General features: G+C 59.3%; 1 protein-coding gene across 5 annotated transcripts in view; it reads left to right on the top strand.

Annotated features, from left to right (window-relative positions):
* The window catches only part of SOX13 (SRY-box transcription factor 13), a 48329-nt gene extending 34353 nt beyond the window's left edge, over positions 1-13976 (top strand). For 3 of the 5 annotated variants that reach the window (XM_084865862.1, XM_084865861.1, XM_084865858.1), the window contains 13 exons: positions 1955-2150; positions 3999-4110; positions 4194-4280; positions 5730-5902; positions 6261-6329; positions 6644-6758; positions 9066-9151; positions 9290-9452; positions 9834-9943; positions 10109-10205; positions 10486-10629; positions 11479-11695; positions 12300-13976. In XM_084865862.1, coding sequence (XP_084721988.1) covers positions 1956-2150; positions 3999-4110; positions 4194-4280; positions 5730-5902; positions 6261-6329; positions 6644-6758; positions 9066-9151; positions 9290-9452; positions 9834-9943; positions 10109-10205; positions 10486-10629; positions 11479-11695; positions 12300-12561 — 1830 coding nt within the window. In that variant the 5' untranslated portion in view covers position 1955 and the 3' untranslated portion in view covers positions 12562-13976. The remainder of the gene's footprint in view (positions 1-1954; positions 2151-3998; positions 4111-4193; positions 4281-5729; positions 5903-6260; positions 6330-6643; positions 6759-9065; positions 9152-9289; positions 9453-9833; positions 9944-10108; positions 10206-10485; positions 10630-11478; positions 11696-12299) is intronic. The other 2 variants (XM_084865859.1, XM_084865860.1) reach the window with 2 other exon arrangements.
* Positions 13977-15863: the final 1887 nt, after the last annotated feature.

The raw sequence follows: 15863 nt of genomic DNA, 5'->3' as shown, positions 1-15863 counted from the left end.
GCCCTGGTGAGCTGGTAGTGGCCTCGGCTCCTGGGCTGGCGTGCCCAGGGTCAAGCCTGCCCCTCCTCGCCCTGCAGCGCCCTGTCCTGGGTCTCCCTGCCCCAGCCCCAGGGCACCTGCCCTCTGAAAGCGGCAGCAGGGTCGGGGCTGGCCTGTAGGATGGCACCAAATCACATACATCTTACGCAGCTGTAAGGCCTTTCCGCTCCCTTAGTGTGTTTACGCGGCACATTCCGTCACGTGTTCCAGATCATGAGAAACACGGAGTTGCATGGAGTTGATGCGACATGCAAATACAGTGCACCTGCAGCTTAATTAAGGGATGTTTTACGACATCCGATTTCTGCCTGGCGCTCCCCTCCTTAAAAAATGAATGCCCACATAAAAACAATTTTACTTAACAGTGCTTCTCAAACCAGTATGTTCCAGAACCACCTGGAGGGCCTGTTAAAACAGGTCCCCGCCCCACCCACAGAGCCCCACCCACAGCGCCCCACCCACAGAGCGTCTGATGTGAGAGGGACTTTACCTCTCCAGCCTCCTGGCATCTGCCCAGGTGGTTCTCCTTGTGCTGCTTCCCAGCTGGCCATGGTGTAATGGACCACATCGGCGCCTACTGCTGCCCGGTAGTGTCCAGACACCGCACAGGTAACAGTTCGCAGCCCATTTTACAGATGAGGAAACTGAGGTGTGGAGAGGCTAAGTAACTCCCTCGAGGTCACTCAGCAGCTAGCTGAGTGTCCGAGGCAGGACCCAGGCATTCCTTGGTGGGACCTGCGGTGGGGCCCCGCTGGCCTCATCTCGGTGACTGTGGAGGGTGAGCAGGGTGGGCACCTGCCTGCCTCTCCGGCCCTGAGCCTGGCATGGCCCCCGGACACCGCCCCCCGGGACCCTGGGACTGCCCTGCTCCTCTGGAGGGGACGTGGGGGGGGGGGAAGGTGGCAGTGGGCTCGGAGTGCTTAACCAGGGATTGCAGGTTCCTGCTGGGCCGGCTCTCACTGAGACTGTCGCTATCGAAAAGGACATGTTTTCTTTTCTTTAATATATTTTATTGAGTTTTTTTTTTAATAGTAAATGTTCTTTTTTTATAATTTAAAAATATATATATTTTATTGAGTTTTTACAGTGAGGAAGGGAGAAGGATAGAGAGCTAGAAACATCAATCAGCTGCCTCTTGCACAGCCCCTACTGATGATGTGTTAGCAACCAAGGTACATGCCCTTGACCGGAATCGAACCTGGGACCTTTCAGTCCGCAGGCCGACGCTCTATCCACTGAGCCACACCGGTTTCGGCAGGGCATGTTTTCTTACAGCCCTTCATCCACTCTCAGCCTGTTATCTTCCCACTTTTGGTAGACATGTGGATATGTGAAACAGTTCTGTCTTGTCATCTCTACTCTAAGGAAAGCAAAGGATAACTATTATATAGGGTAGCCGATACCTGGTTTCCCTTTTGGGGGGTGGTAGGGAGTGGTGGGGAGGAAGGCAGACTGGCCTGTCCGTGGGGGTACCTCATTTCCAGCCAGTTGTTGCCACAGAAGTTCAAATCCAGATTTCTTTTTTAATATATATTTTATTGATTTTTTTATAGATAGGAAGGGAGAGAGAGAGTTAGAAACATCGATGAGAGAGAAACATCGATCAGCTGCCTCCTGCACATCCTGCTCTGGGGATGTGCCCGCAACCAATGTACATGCCCTTGACTGGAATCGAACCTGGGACCTTTCAGTCCGCAGGCTGATGCTCTATCCACTGAGCCAAACTGGTTTCGGCCAAATCCAGATTTTTATGTGATAACTTACTGATTTTTGAATTTTGGTAACATCACAAATGCGTATACACTGGTTCCGTCTGGTGTGGGTGCCTGTGTGGGGCTGGGGGCGGGGGGGGGGGGCAGGAGGCGCTGCCCCGGGTCTCGGGACATGCCTCGCTCACGCTGCCCTCCTCCCTCAGGATGTCCATGAGGAGCCCCGGCTCTGCCCAGCTGGCCCCGGATGGCGGTGGCGCCATGGTGAACTGCGCCCTCAAGTCCGAGGGGAAGGAGCCCTGCCCTGAGGCCCCCCCGGGCCCGGCTGCCACGGCTGACCCCCAGCCCGGAGACCCGGCCCGAGCCGCCCAGGATGCTGCTGACCCCCGAGCTCCAGCCCAGGTGCCCAGCGCTTTCCCCGGGGCTCCTGGGTCAGTGTCCCCACCACATCCACGCACCCCACCCCTCCCTGCCCCCAGCCCCCCAGCTGGATGGAGGGGCAGGCAGACATTGTCAGCTCTGGGGCAGACTTAGGTGAGTGGGGAGGAGCGGCCACGTTCATTGGGGCCACCTGTCCGCGCGGACGTGGACTCACACCTGCGCTCGCTCGCCTGGCACTGACGCTCACCTGTGTGAGCAGGCCTTCCCCCGAGGACTAGTTGGGAGGAAAGGATACTTTTTTTTTTTTTTTTAAATATATTTTATTGATTTTTTAACAGAGAGGAAGGGAGAGAGATAGAGAGCTAGAAACGTCGATGAGAGAGAAACATCGACCAGCTGCCTCTCGCACACCCCCTACCGGGGATGTGCCCGCAACCAAGGTACATGCCCTTGACAGGAATTGAACCTGGGACCTTTCAGTCCGCAGACCGACACTCTACCGCTGAGCCAAACTGGCTTCGGGAGGAAAGGATACTTATACTCAAAAAGTTTAGCTTTTTTTTTTTGAACATATAGGTAAATTTTTGGGAACATATAGGTAAAATTGTATACTTAACTAGTGCTCTAAGCTTAGGGAATTTTGGGGAACTAGTGCTCTAAACTAGAATTTTTGGGAACATTTAGGTAAAATTGTATTAAGTAAACAATTTTACCTATATGTACCCAAAAATTCTAGTTTAGCACTTCTTAGTTGGGATTCAGGAATCTGTGTTTTAACAACTCCACCAGGTGATTCTCATCATGAGAGAAGTTTGGGAAACACTGGCTTAGAGGCAGTCCCACCAGCTTTCTAATCTGATTTAAGAAAGTCGGTCTTATTACCACAGCCAGGGTTAAGTTGCCATTAGGACAATCCAATGCCTCTCCTTAAAATGAAGGCGCTGAGCTACAGGAGCAGTAAGGATTCTCGCAGTGCTTAGAAATGCTGTGATTCCATGTAAGAGACGTAAAAAGGGAATAAATATACAATTAAAAGCCAGGTGAGGAGGAGGAAATAGGAGGGCTGCAGAGTGCTGAGCAGGGTTCCAGCCTGGAGGTGTGTATGGGAGCAGGTTAGGGGGCTGGATGGTGATCAGGGAAGACTTCCTGGAGGAGGAGGCCTGAAGCTGGATCTCAGAGGAGAGGAGTCAGAGGACAAGAGGGGTCAGTGTCCTAACATATTGCGGACCAGTAGCTGTATTACCAGCTTTACCCAGTGGCCTGATAGGTTTCTGTCGAACGAGGTACCCAAAACGTTCTACGTAAATGTTAGAGGGCACACTTTACAATTAAATACCCGTTGCCTTCTGAGGTTATTTATTACATGTTCTTACAAGCTAATCCCGTTTAAAAGAAGTCTCGTGATGGACCGCAAGCCCCAGAGCAGAAAACATGAGAGTTCTCGTGATCTGTCTGCAGTGGGTTGGCGAGGCGGGGCGGGGGGGCCCTCGGGGAAACCCACCTGGGTGGAGCGGTGGGTATGTACGTACAGGGGAGGGCACGCTGGCTGTTGGCCACGGCCATCGCTCCCTTTATCCAGCACAGTCCCGGGATGGGCGTGGTTCCGTTCTCAGCAGAGGCCGGGGCAGGTTCAGAGAAGTTCAGGGACTCCTGTGAGATCCAGGCAGGACCTGAGTCACAGCCTGGACCCAGCCTGGTGGCTTGTCTTTAAGCCTCTTATTCTCTTTAGGAAATCAGGCAAATCAGAGCAGAGGTAGGGAAGGTGGAGGAAGGGAGGGCCCTACGGGGGACATCTCCGGGGTGCTCGGCCCAGGCTGCAGCCGGCCCCCCTCTCCTGGAGGTGACAGGGGCATCCGGGGTGCCCTACAGGATTGCAGCTCGCCAGAGAGCAATGTGTCCCCCGATCCCAAGAGACCGGGCGACGCGGAGGCTGCTTCTGGGAGCCAGGAGAAGCTGGACTTCAACCGGAATTTAAAGGAGGGTAAGCGTCTGTCTGGTTAGAGATGGGGCCTCGGGCAGGGCGGTGTGGGCCGGCGTGGTCCTTATACCTTCGGTCTCTTCCAGTGGTGCCGGCCATCGAGAAGCTGCTGTCCAGTGACTGGAAGGAGAGGTTTCTGGGAAGAAGCTCCGTGGAAACAAAGGATGTCAAAGGTGAAGGCCACGGGGGCGGGCCGGGGAGGGATGGCTGACCCCTGCCCCTTCTCCCAGCCTGGCCGCGCAGTCCGGGCCGACAGGGCAGTTCTCGGGTCTCCCTGTGTCTCAGAGGTGGGCTGTGCCACCCGCTCCTGCCTGCCTCCGGCCAGCACACACCGGGGCCCCAGCATGAGGTCTGCTCTCTCCCAGGCGGGACAGGCCTGGCGGGAAGGGAGCCTCATGGGTATGGGTTCGGGCTCTCAGCAGGGACCCTTGTCACTTCCCAGGTCTAATGATAAACTGACCCGAACATTCCTTTTTCTTTCTTTCTTTTTTTCTTTCTTTCTTTCTTTCTTTCTTTCTTTCTTTCTTTCTTTCTTTCTTTCTTTCTTTCTTTCTTTCTTCTCTCTCCCTCTCTCTCCCTCTCTCTCTCTCTCTCTCTCTCTCTCTCTCTCTCTCTCTCTCTCTCTCTCTCTCTTTCTCTTTCCCTTCCTTCCTTCCTTCCTTCCTTCCTTCCTTCCTTCCTTCCTTCCTTCCTTCCTTCTTCCTCCTCCTTCTCCTCCTCCCCCCCCCCCCCCACACCCGCCACTTCCCAGGTCTAACGATAAACTGACCCGAACATTCCTTTTCTTTCTTTCTTCTTCTTCTTCTTCTTTTTTTTTTAATATATTTTATTGATTTTTAATTTTTAAAAAAATGTATTTTATTGATTTTTTACAGAGAGGAAGAGAGAGGGATAGAGCGTTAGAAACATCGATGAGAGAGAATCATCGATCAGCTGCCTCTTGCACACCCACTACTGGGGATGTGCCCGCAACCAAGGTACATGCCCTTGAACGGAATCGAACCTGGGACCTTACAGTCTGCAGGCTGACGCTCTATCCACCGAGCCAAACTGGTTTCGGCAATTTTATTGATTTTTATAAACGAGTCATTTTGAGGCTCAGGGCCTTGGCCTGGCACTTCTGCATCTGCATGGCAATCGGAGGACAGGGAAGCACTAGCAGGTGTCAGTTGCCAGATCCTGGGCTAACCTTTTGCCTTCCTTATCCTTCAACCCTGTGTGCTCACTTGTAGATTAATAAACTCAAGCGCCAAGAAGTTGGTATCTTGCCCGCAGCTCCTGGGCACAATGGCTGCCAGGGGGGATTTGACCCCTGGTCTGTCTTGCTCCAGAGTCTGAGCATGTCCGCTGAGCTGCGCTTGGGGGATGGTTGTGCACCCTGACCCTGTGGCCCTGGGCACTGGAGGATGTCCGAGGGGTGGGCGGGGCCCAGATGCCCTACCGTCAGCATTTCCAGGGGCAGCCGGTTGTCCGGCAGCACGATACGGAGCCCCCTCGGGGGCAGGGCTCCTGTGTCCGCCACCTCCATCACCCCTCTCGGGCCTGAGGCTGCATAATTGTTTCCTGCGCATCAGGCGACGGGTGTAGACAGGTGACCAACAGCACTGCTTCCCTCGGAACAGGGACCCAGGAGAGCCTGGCCGAGAAGGAGCTCCAGCTGCTGGTCATGATCCATCAGCTGTCCACCCTGCGGGACCAGCTCCTGACCGCCCACTCGGAGCAGAAGAACATGGCGGCCATGCTGTTCGAGAAGCAGCAGCAGCAGATGGAGCTGGCCCGGCAGCAGCAGGAACAGGTAGGCCGGCTCAGTGTGGCTCTCTTCCCAGGGGGCAGGGCTCTCAGGGCCTGGAGGGGAGCATCTTGGGGGGCAGGCTTTGCCAGTGTGGCCCCCAAGGGGTAGGCAGGAGGGGGCGTCGGGGCAGGGGATGCTGAAGGGTCCTGCCCGACCTCCATCCCTGGCCTCTTAGGGAAGGCAGAGCTCCCAGCCAAAGGAGAATCAATGCTGTGGGTAGGCTGTTCTGCTTCTTGCCGGCTCAGCTCTCCTCCGGGTCTGGGCTCCTGGGAGGCTGGGTGTGGTGGGGCCCAGAAGGATCTGGGAGGTGGGGCCCAGGGCCCGAGCCCACGCCCCCTTTGCCTCCTCTCCCCTCTGCCAGATCGCTAAGCAGCAGCAACAGCTAATCCAGCAGCAGCACAAAATCAACGTCCTTCAGCAGCAGATCCAGGTGATGAGAGGGGCGGGCTGGGCGGTGGGGGCGCTGGAGCTGAGGGGCTGGCACCTGCTGGGAGGGGGGGCTGGGACCCAGGGGCAGGTGGGATCATTCAGACGTGCCCCTGAGGAGGGGGCTCAGTCCTGCTCCCCTCCCCTCCCCCGGCCTCCTCCTCCCAGCTGGGACCTGAGGGCAGGCAGACAGCCCACGGAGGTGGCGCGGGGTCAGGTAGATCCTTCGGAAGACGGTCCCTGGCCCAGGCCCTGCGCCTCTCATCCCCAAGCCTGCCCTCTGTCTGGGGCACTCACACAGGGTTTCTTTGCTCTCAGCAGGTCAATATGCCTTACGTCATGATCCCAGCCTTCCCCCCGAGCCACCAGCCCCTCCCTGTCACCCCGGACTCCCAGCTGGCTTTGCCCATCCAGCCAATCCCCTGCAAACCAGGTGAGTGTGGAGGGCAGTCCCTGAGGGGAGGGGGAGGCCCGGACCACGCTCCCCCAGGAACTAGTGGTGCAGGCTTTCTGGGCCTCGCCCAGGGGAAGGAGAACCGTTGTTTGTGAATGTCACTGGGAGAAGGAACACTAGCACACTGGCGACCACAGTGCCTTCCACACTGAGCAAATCTTGGCCCGGTCTCCCCAGCTCTGTTCCAGTTACGATACCAGAATGTTAGTGTTTCCAACGTTCACTCGGGGCCGGCCCTCCGTCCACACCCGTGTCCCAAATGGATGCTTCTGTTCTCGCCTGGCCTCAGCACGCTCGCGCCCTGCCCTGTCCCTGAGACACCCCCCGGCCGTGTTACGTGCCGCATAGCTGTGGGGTGGCCACGGGGGACACAGCGTGGACTTGCAGCTCCAGGAGTTCAGTCTGGGGAGGGAGGGAGGGGGGGAGGGAGAAGTTTGCCGGGAACCAGGGACTCTGGGACGGTGTCTGGAGGAGCTGGCGCTTGCCTGGGTCCTGGGAGAGTGGACTTATTGTGAAGGTGGAGCAGGGCTGAGGGTGGAGGGCATGGGAGAGGCGTAGGAACTGAGGGGCGTGTGCCTGGGTGGTGGGACGTGCTGGGAGGGCAGTGGGGACCGAGTGCGGAGCTGGGCTCTGTTCTGCAGGCTGTGGGGTGTGCTTGAGGGGACTCCAGCACTAGCAGGTGACAGCCTGAAGGAGGGCCGTGACAGTGGGACAGAGGCAGAGACAGAAGCGTTAGGCCACCACGTGGATTCCTTGCGGGTGGTCGTGGGCAGGGCAGAAGCGCTGCCTGTAATGGCCCCGGGAAGGGGAGTAGCTTTTACGGCGCCTCCTCCGGCCACCCTCCCTGTTCCGGGGAGTCGGACAGGTTCCCCACCACGCCTCTGGCCATGGCACAGCTCCGTCAGCCCCCGACCCCGCCGTGAGGGGAGATTCCAGTGGGCTGTGGGGAGGCTGGAAGGGGAGAGGGGGAGGGGAGGGCAGCAGCACAAACCAAGGCAATTCCAGGTGAACATAGAGCCGCAGGAGTGAGGAGGGCAGGGATGAGGAGGGCAGGGGCCTGCTCAGGGGAGGGACCACATACTTTGTGGACAAGGGAGGTATGAAATAAGCTGAGGGAGACCTGGATGGCCGCCAGGCGGCCACCTGCCTCGTTTGCTCCAGAATTGTAGTAAGCAGGGGGTCTGCAGGCCAACACATGCCGCTTCCTAGACCCCCGTCGCCTATAGCCTGGGGTCCAAGCTCCAGAGCTAAGCCTTCCCAAGCCCACCTTGCCCACCCTGTGCCCGTCCCACCGCCCACATCCTGGTCTCATACACCACCACTTCGGCTCCCCTGTGCACCTGCCAGGGTCAGCTCACGTCTCAGTGCCCCCAAGCAGCCTGCTCCACCCCTCCATCTGGAACCAAGTTCTCTCGAATGCTCGCTACTCGGCCCATATGACCACGTATGGGTCGCGTGGTCGGTGATTTGTATGCATGGCTCTCTCTCCATCTGAACTGCCCACTCCTTGCTTCTGGGCCTGGCTAAGGAGCCTGAGGTGGATGAAGAAGAGGAGAGTGCCGTGCAGAGGGGAGAGAACAGGCTGAGGACCCGGGTTCACATGTCGGTGCTCCCATCGATTATGTGGGCAGCCCGTGTAACTCCTCCAGGTCTGTGTCCTTCTCTGTAACATGGGACGATGCATTGAGCACCGATTACAGACTCAGTAAGGATTACTGTGAGATAAGGCACGGGAGACAGGCTACATGACAGGCGGCTGCTTTTGTACCCTGCACACAGTAGGTCCGACATACAAAAGCCTGTAGAGTAGGGGTGTCGAACTCAATCAGAGAAGGGGCCAAAATCTAAAATCCAGCCTAAATCGCAGGCCGAATGGTTTACTGAACAGTCATAAACTGACAATGTCATAAACTGACAGCGGAGTGCAGTGATGACAGCGCGGTGCGGGCCACATTGCAAGGCCTGGCGGGCTGGATTTGGCCCGTGGGCCTTGTGTTTGACACATGTGCTGTAGAGTGAGTAGATGGTGTCCCGCTCTCATTTCACCGTAGGCTGGGAACCCGGGCCCTGTGGCTGGGAAGGGCAGGACAGGTGGCGATGCCTGTGGGCGAGCAGGCGGTGGGGGGAGGGCCCAGGAGGTCCCTCTTCGCAGCACCTCGGGGCCGGGGGCACAGTGGTTGGAAGCAAGCAGGGCCGGCTCCGAGCCTCGTGCGCGTGGTGCTGCTGGGACCTCGCCACGCTGTCCTGTGCTCACCCGGGACCTCTCTCCTCGCCGCCTTTCCACAGTGGAGTACCCGCTCCAGCTGCTGCACAGCCCCCAGGCCCCAGCTGTGAAGAGGCCGGGGGCCATGGCCGCCCACCACCCGCTGCAGGTACAGTGCTGCCCACGCCCTCGCTGGGCGGGCGGGCTGGCCGCCGCCGTGGCTGTCCTGGGCATGCTCATCCCCTCTGTCCCCGTGGGGCCTCCCTGGGGGTCTCTCACCCTCTCTCTGCCTCTGGGTCTCCCGTAGGAACCCTCCCAGCCCCTGAACCTCACGGCCAAGCCCAAGGTCCTCGAGCTGCCCAACACCTCGAGCTCCCCCAGCTTGAAGATGAGCAACTGTGGGCCCCGCCCCCCCAGCCACGGGGCTCCCACGCGGGACCTGCAGTCCAGCCCGCCCAGCCTGCCTCTGGGTAAGCTTCCTACCTCCGGGACCTTTTCCCTCAGTCCCCGTCTAGGGGCGAGTAGGGAGTGTGATAGGACCTTGGGAATGACCTTTGCCCTCTAGGTTAGACTCACTCTGGTTGGCCCCCTTTTAGTTCCTTCCCCCCACCCCCACCCATATCCGCCTGGTACCCTGGCCTCAGGGGGTTCAGGCCCCTGGGATGCACAGTTTTCAGGGCGTAATATCCTTATTTCCAGTCTACTGACACGACAGCCCGGGTAAATGGCACCCCCTTGAGGATGTGCAGTGCAACAGCCCTGGGAAGGGGCCCGAGGGAGCACAGGACGGGGCATGGCATGGGGGTGACCCCTCAACTCCTCTCCCCTGTCCCTGCTTTCCTGCCCCGCAGGCTTCCTCGGCGAAGGGGACGCGGTGACCAAGGCCATCCAGGATGCTCGGCAGCTGCTGCACAGCCACAGCGGGGCCTTGGACAGCTCCCCCAACCCGCCCTTCCGGAAGGTAGGGCCCTGCTCCCCGGTGCTCGGGAGCAGGGAACTGATGGTGGCGGGGGGCGGGGGAAGACAGGGTTGGAGGCCACCAAAGGGAGAGGTGGGGGGGGGGGGGTGGAGGCGGGAAGCAGGGTGACAGAGAGAGGCTGATGTACAGGTTGTCCGTCAACCCTAGGACCTCATCAGCCTGGACATGTCCCCAGTGAAGGAGCGACTGGAGGAGAGCTGTGTGCACCCCCTGGAGGAAGCCATGCTGGGCTGCGACGTGGATGGTGAGGGCTCCGGGCCCCGAGCTGGTGGGCAGGAGGGGGCCCGCCTCTGCTGCCCCCAGGGCCAGAGCGGGCAGGTCATGTCTGTGGAGTCCGGTATGTATCTGTCCATCCTTGGGCCCCTGGCCTGGCCTCTGCCGGCATCTTGCTGCTGGCCACCCCTGGGTGCTGTGGGGGTCCCTGGCGTGCCCTAGTGGTTAACCCTGGGGTGTTCTTTCCGCTGGCTCGACAGACAGCCCTCCCCTATTCCTGCCGCCCCGCTGACCCCGCCCCTGTCCCCCAGGCTCCCGCCACTTCCCCGAGTCCCGCAACAGCAGCCACATCAAGCGGCCCATGAACGCCTTCATGGTGTGGGCCAAGGACGAGCGCAGGAAGATCCTGCAGGCCTTCCCGGACATGCACAACTCCAGCATCAGCAAGATCCTCGGTAAGCGCGGGAGGTCGGAGGTCAAGGTCTCAGAGCCACGGTCCAGCGGGATGTGGTTGCAGGGGCCTCTGGGGTCCCTTGGGACAGTCTACACCGTGTTGAACTCTGGAGGAGTCTGATGGGGTGTGGGAGTCGGAGAGCTGGGCCCTGGGTCTTATACCATTTTTTGAAAGTTTTTTTTAATTGATTTCAGAGAGAGGACGGGAGAGGGAGATAGAAACATCCGTGATGAGAAAGAACCATCGATTGGCTGCCTCCTGCACACCCCCTCCTGGGGATCGAGCCCATAGCCCGGGCATGTGTCCTGGCTGGGAATCGAGCCGTGATCTCCTGGTTCATAGGTTGATGCTCAACCACTGAGCCACACCGGCTGGGCAGTAGAAAGCTTTAAGTGGGGTTTCCTGATTGGAGGCCACGGTGGGGTGTAGGGTGGGGCGGGTGAGGCGAGAAGAGGGCAGTGGTTTTTAAGACCGAGGCTCCTTCTGTGTCTGTGCCGGTCTGTGAGCACAGACACCGGACACTCTGTCCTGGGCGGGAAGCCCGTTTTATTGGGGGCCTGCGGTAGCTGCTCTTCTGTTCGTGCAAATCGTGCAGACAAGAGGCCTCCAAGAAGTTGCTGGGTGGGTAGTTAGGAATGTGTGTGGGTGCTGCATCGTAACACGGACACTGGGATGCCCATATATGTGCCAACTCCATTCATTCATTTGCCTGACATCCAAGGGGCCCAGCTAAGGGATTTTGCGTCTCTCTGGGAGTGAAAACCTTCTCGGCGCCTCCAGGGCCTGCAGGGGGCTGGGGGTGGCGGGCAGGGCCAGCGCTGACTGCCTGCCTGCCCCGGGGCGGGGCCAGGCTCCCGCTGGAAGTCCATGACCAACCAGGAGAAGCAGCCCTACTACGAGGAGCAGGCGCGGCTGAGCCGGCAGCACCTGGAGAAGTACCCGGACTACAAGTACAAGCCGCGGCCCAAGCGCACCTGCATCGTGGAGGGCAAGCGGCTGCGGGTGGGCGAGTACAAGGCCCTGATGCGGACCCGGCGCCAGGACGCCCGCCAGAGCTACCTGCCGCCGTGAGCAGCCCTCCCCCCTGTCCTCCTCCCCTGGTGGCTGAGACGTGTGTGTATGTGTGTGTGTGTGTGTGTGTGTGTGTGTGTGTGTGTGTGTGTTGATATGACTTGCCTTTGTGACTGCATGTGCCTGTCTATTGGCTGTGTGCATATATGTGCGCATAGGTGTGTGTGAGCATCGTGTGTGTGGCTGCAGGGGCAGCTGTGTGTGGCGGGTACCCAGTGGCCCAGGATATACATTGGTGAGTGGGTGGGGGTCTGGCATGCACCTGGAGAAACGTGCCTGTGGACCCCATTCCCGACAAACTCAGTAAAACGTCAGGGGCACCATTCCTGACTTGACCGAAGCAAGCATTTAAACACACAGTTTCCGCAAGTGGGATTCAGGCACAGTCCTCCGGGAACATCTCTTGGACATATCTGTGACCCTGAGACCACCCGTGCGTGCCGGGCTGTCGCTGACAGTGCATGTGGCATCAGACGGGAGGGTGTGTGTGTGTGTGTGTGTGTGTGTGTGTGTGTGTGTGTGTGGAGAGAGGGCCTGGCGGGAGGAGGCCGGGAGGGGAGGGGAAGGTGCTGAGTAGCCCGCCTCTTGTCCGCCCTGAAGCCCGCAGGCAGACCAGATGCAGATGAGCGCCCCGGAAGTGCTGTACCCGCGGGTGGCAGCGCCCCCGGTGGAGCACTACGTGCCCCGAGGCCTGGACCCCAGCATGCCCGTCATCGTGAACACCTGCAGCCTCCGGGAGGAGGCGGAGGCCCCGGAGGACCGGCACTCAGTGGCCGATGGGGAGATGTACCGGTACAGCGAGGACGAGGACTCGGAGGGCGAGGAGAAGAGCGACGGGGAGCTGGTGGTGCTCACGGACTGACCCGGGGGGGACGGCCTCGGTGGGGGGCGCAGCCGGCTCGTCTGGACTCCGTTGGTACTTGGACTTGGGAGGCTGGGAGAGGGCAGAGCTGTGTCCCTGGAGACGCAGGCCCCCTCCCCACCACGCCCGCAGGCATGGCTACATGGCAGGGCCTGCGTGGTGGTGATGGCTGAGCTGGGTCTTGGGGGCTCATGGCCGGGGACACTGTATGACCCTCCCCTCCTGCAGGTCTCCCCTGCTGGGGGATTGGCAGCTTCAGACCCATCTCCCGGGAGCCACACGCTTTGTTCCCGTTCTTGTCCTGGCGGGCCCAGCCACCACGGGACAGACCCCCCCTACCCCCTCCACACGCGCACACGGCTCCTCTCTCACCGGGATCGCTTTGTACTCGGTGCAAAAAGGCCTGGCTGTCCCTCTGTCTTAGCGCCGCCAAACCCGGTGTGCCTCTGGCTGCTGTGTGCGTGCACGCGTGTTCACCCGTCGTTCACTGCCTATTTATTGAGTGCCCACTGTGTGCCAGGCACTGTTGCTGAGTTCCTGTGTGTCCCCAGATGCTGTCTGGCTTCTCTGGGGGCCTCTTTCTGAGCTCTCTCTGTCCCCACATGGCTACCTCTGTCAGTCTGGGTGTCTCAGGTTCTGTGCCTCCTCCTGTGCATTTCTGTCCTTGTCTCTGCAGGGCCCTGTCTCCCTCTCTCTCCCTTTCCCCTCCCTCCCTCCCTCCCCTCTCTCTCTCTCCCCCTCCCTCCCTCCCTTCCCTCTCTCCTTCCTTCTCTCCCTCTTCTCCCTCCCCTCCTTGGTGTCTGACTGCTGCTCTGCCCTGGTCACTCTGGGTCTCCGAAGGACCCTGGGCCTCCCCGCCCGCCCGTTCACCCCCTCCCTGATTGCTGGTGGGTCCCCACAGCCTCTGTCAGTTCCCAGCAGCCTGGGAATGTGCTCGGCCTCCAAGGAGCTCTGTCCCCTGGCCCAGACCCTGGCCCCACCCAAGTGCCAGCAGTGGGAGCAGGAGGGCGGGTGGCCCCCTTCCCGTCAGTGACGGAAGGCCTGGAGAGCGGGCTCCTCGGCACTGGTCTCCACCCCTCCCTGTGCACAGGGGCTGGAGGGGGGCTCTCCTGCCCTCCCACACAGCTCTGCCCGCTCCCCGCCTGCCCCTCACTCTGCACTGGGGGCCTGACTCTGCTCCCGATCACGTCACAAGTTATTTCCTTAAGGAAGTTAAGTTTCATCGGCATGACTCCAAAGACCCAGGTGGGCCAGAGGAGGAAGGGGACCCCAAGTCCCACAGGGGCAGGTGTGGAGTCTGTGCCTACCCCCATCTTCTCCCCAGAGCCCGCCTCTCCAGGCTGTTTCTTTTTTTATGACTGTAAACATAGTGCTTTATTTTGTTAATAATAAGATGATGAGTAACTTAACCAGCACATTCTCCTGTTTACACTCGGGAGTTGTTTTCTGTGGGTGTAATAAAGGCAGACCGTCTCAGAGTCACGGGCCCTGGCACGAGGGAGGGGGAAGGCAGGCTCGAGTCAGGGGACCCTAAATGTGCCACCAGCTCGGGCACCCCTGTGCCCTCGTGGCTGCTCGAGGGACCTCCAGGCGGAGGCTCAACTCCACCCCCCTCCCATCCCGTTCCCGCCTGCCACTCCCTCACCCTGTCCCCAAACCACAGCGCGCACTGAATGAGGGAAACCCTGCCCTCCGCCTCCAGGTGGAGAGCCAAAGCCAGACCTCATCCCAAAGTGTCCGCCCAGGCCCAGGACAGAAGGTGAAACAAAACACTGTAACGAGCTAGGAAGCAGGTGTGTGTGTGTGTGTGTGTGTGTGTGTGTGTGTGGTGGGGGTGGGGGTGGGGGTGGTGTGGGGGTTGTCAGGATTCCCCTTTGGGCCTCATTGTCCTCATCCAAAAACAAGGAGGCTAAGCCTTATCCCTGGTTCTTACCCCTTTAAGAGGCGCCTTTGAGAGCCCAGTGAAAGCCCGGGGGCCTCTAAAGATGTGTTTCAGGGCTACATGATAGATTAAAACTCCCAGCATGGACATTAACAGGGACCCATAAAAAGACTCGTTAAAAATCAATCCTGCTAATACGGAACGGGAGCAGCAGAGCCGAATGGCAGAGCTGTGAGAGTCAGATCTGGGTTGGAGTAACAGAGGCACGTGCTCACAAAAGGAGGAGATGAGCCAGTGTGCACCCCGCCGGCCAGGCCCCGGGTGCATCATGGCGGTCCTAGGCCCTCACTAGGAAAGGCTGCGGTCACACTGAAGGGGCCGGAGGCGGGCCCTCGGACAGAGGGACCCTCATGGACCCTGGCTAACAGAGATGAAGGGTAAGACCACCTCAGCGTTGTCAGATGCCAACAACCTGCAGCTCCTCTGGATGCTTCTCCAGGGCCAGTATTTTGGCTTAGAGTAAAATACAACTTTGTGACAAAGATGTTCAGAGCGGTGGTGAACCTCCCACCACAGGAAATGTTCCAGCGGAGGCTCCTGGATGGGGAAAGGGGCTCTGAGCTGGAGAGGGTGCTGGAGAGAGAAGTTGGGTGTGGCTGATTCCAGGGCCACGACTTGGAAGACCCCCAACAGTGAGGGTCCAGAGAGGAAAGGAGGGGGAGATGGAAGCATCTGTGATGAGAATAGACCAGCTGCCTCCTGCACGGCCCCTCACTGAGGACTGAGCTCACAATCCGGGCATGTGCCCTGACGGGGTTCCAGAATCGGACGGGGACCTGCTGGTTCATAGTTCAACACTTGGCCACTGCGGCCTTTGGATCTAGGGGTCATCCTGGCTCCTGACCTGGGGTGGTTTATCCCACCCTGGTTTATCCATTAGGCCTCACCTCGGCCCTCCCCACCCTGTGTCTCCACAGCAGAGCCCAGCTTCCCTGGCTGCTGAGGAGATGCAGGTGGTCCTGGGGCAGAGAAGCCTGGCTGGCTGCAGCGCCTGCCCTCTAGTGGTCACATGGGAGAGTTGCTCATTTCAACTAATGCCCATCTATACCCAACCCTCCAGTCTCCACTACCACCCCGTGCGCTCCCAACCAAACGCAGGGGGCCTGGGCAGGACACTCCCAGCTGTGCTCATCCTCACCCTCACCCCCTGCCACCCCGAGTTCCTCCTGCACCCCTACTCCCGGGTCCTCTTGGCCTTGGAACCTGAGGCCAGTACTGCTCCCTCCCACACCAGGAGTCCTTGTCCTAACCCAGTGGTCGGCAAACTCCTTAGTCCACAGAGCCAAATATCAACAGTACGACGATTGACATTTCTTTTGAGAGCCAAATTTTTTAAACTGAAACTTTTTCTAACGCCACT

The sequence above is a fragment of the Pipistrellus hanaki genome (genome assembly GCF_964339955.1).
Source record: "Pipistrellus hanaki genome assembly, chromosome: 18".
Lineage (NCBI taxonomy): Eukaryota > Metazoa > Chordata > Mammalia > Chiroptera > Vespertilionidae > Pipistrellus > Pipistrellus hanaki.
Note: the sequence above shows the minus strand (reverse complement) of the source record. Positions and strands in the feature narration are given on the sequence as shown.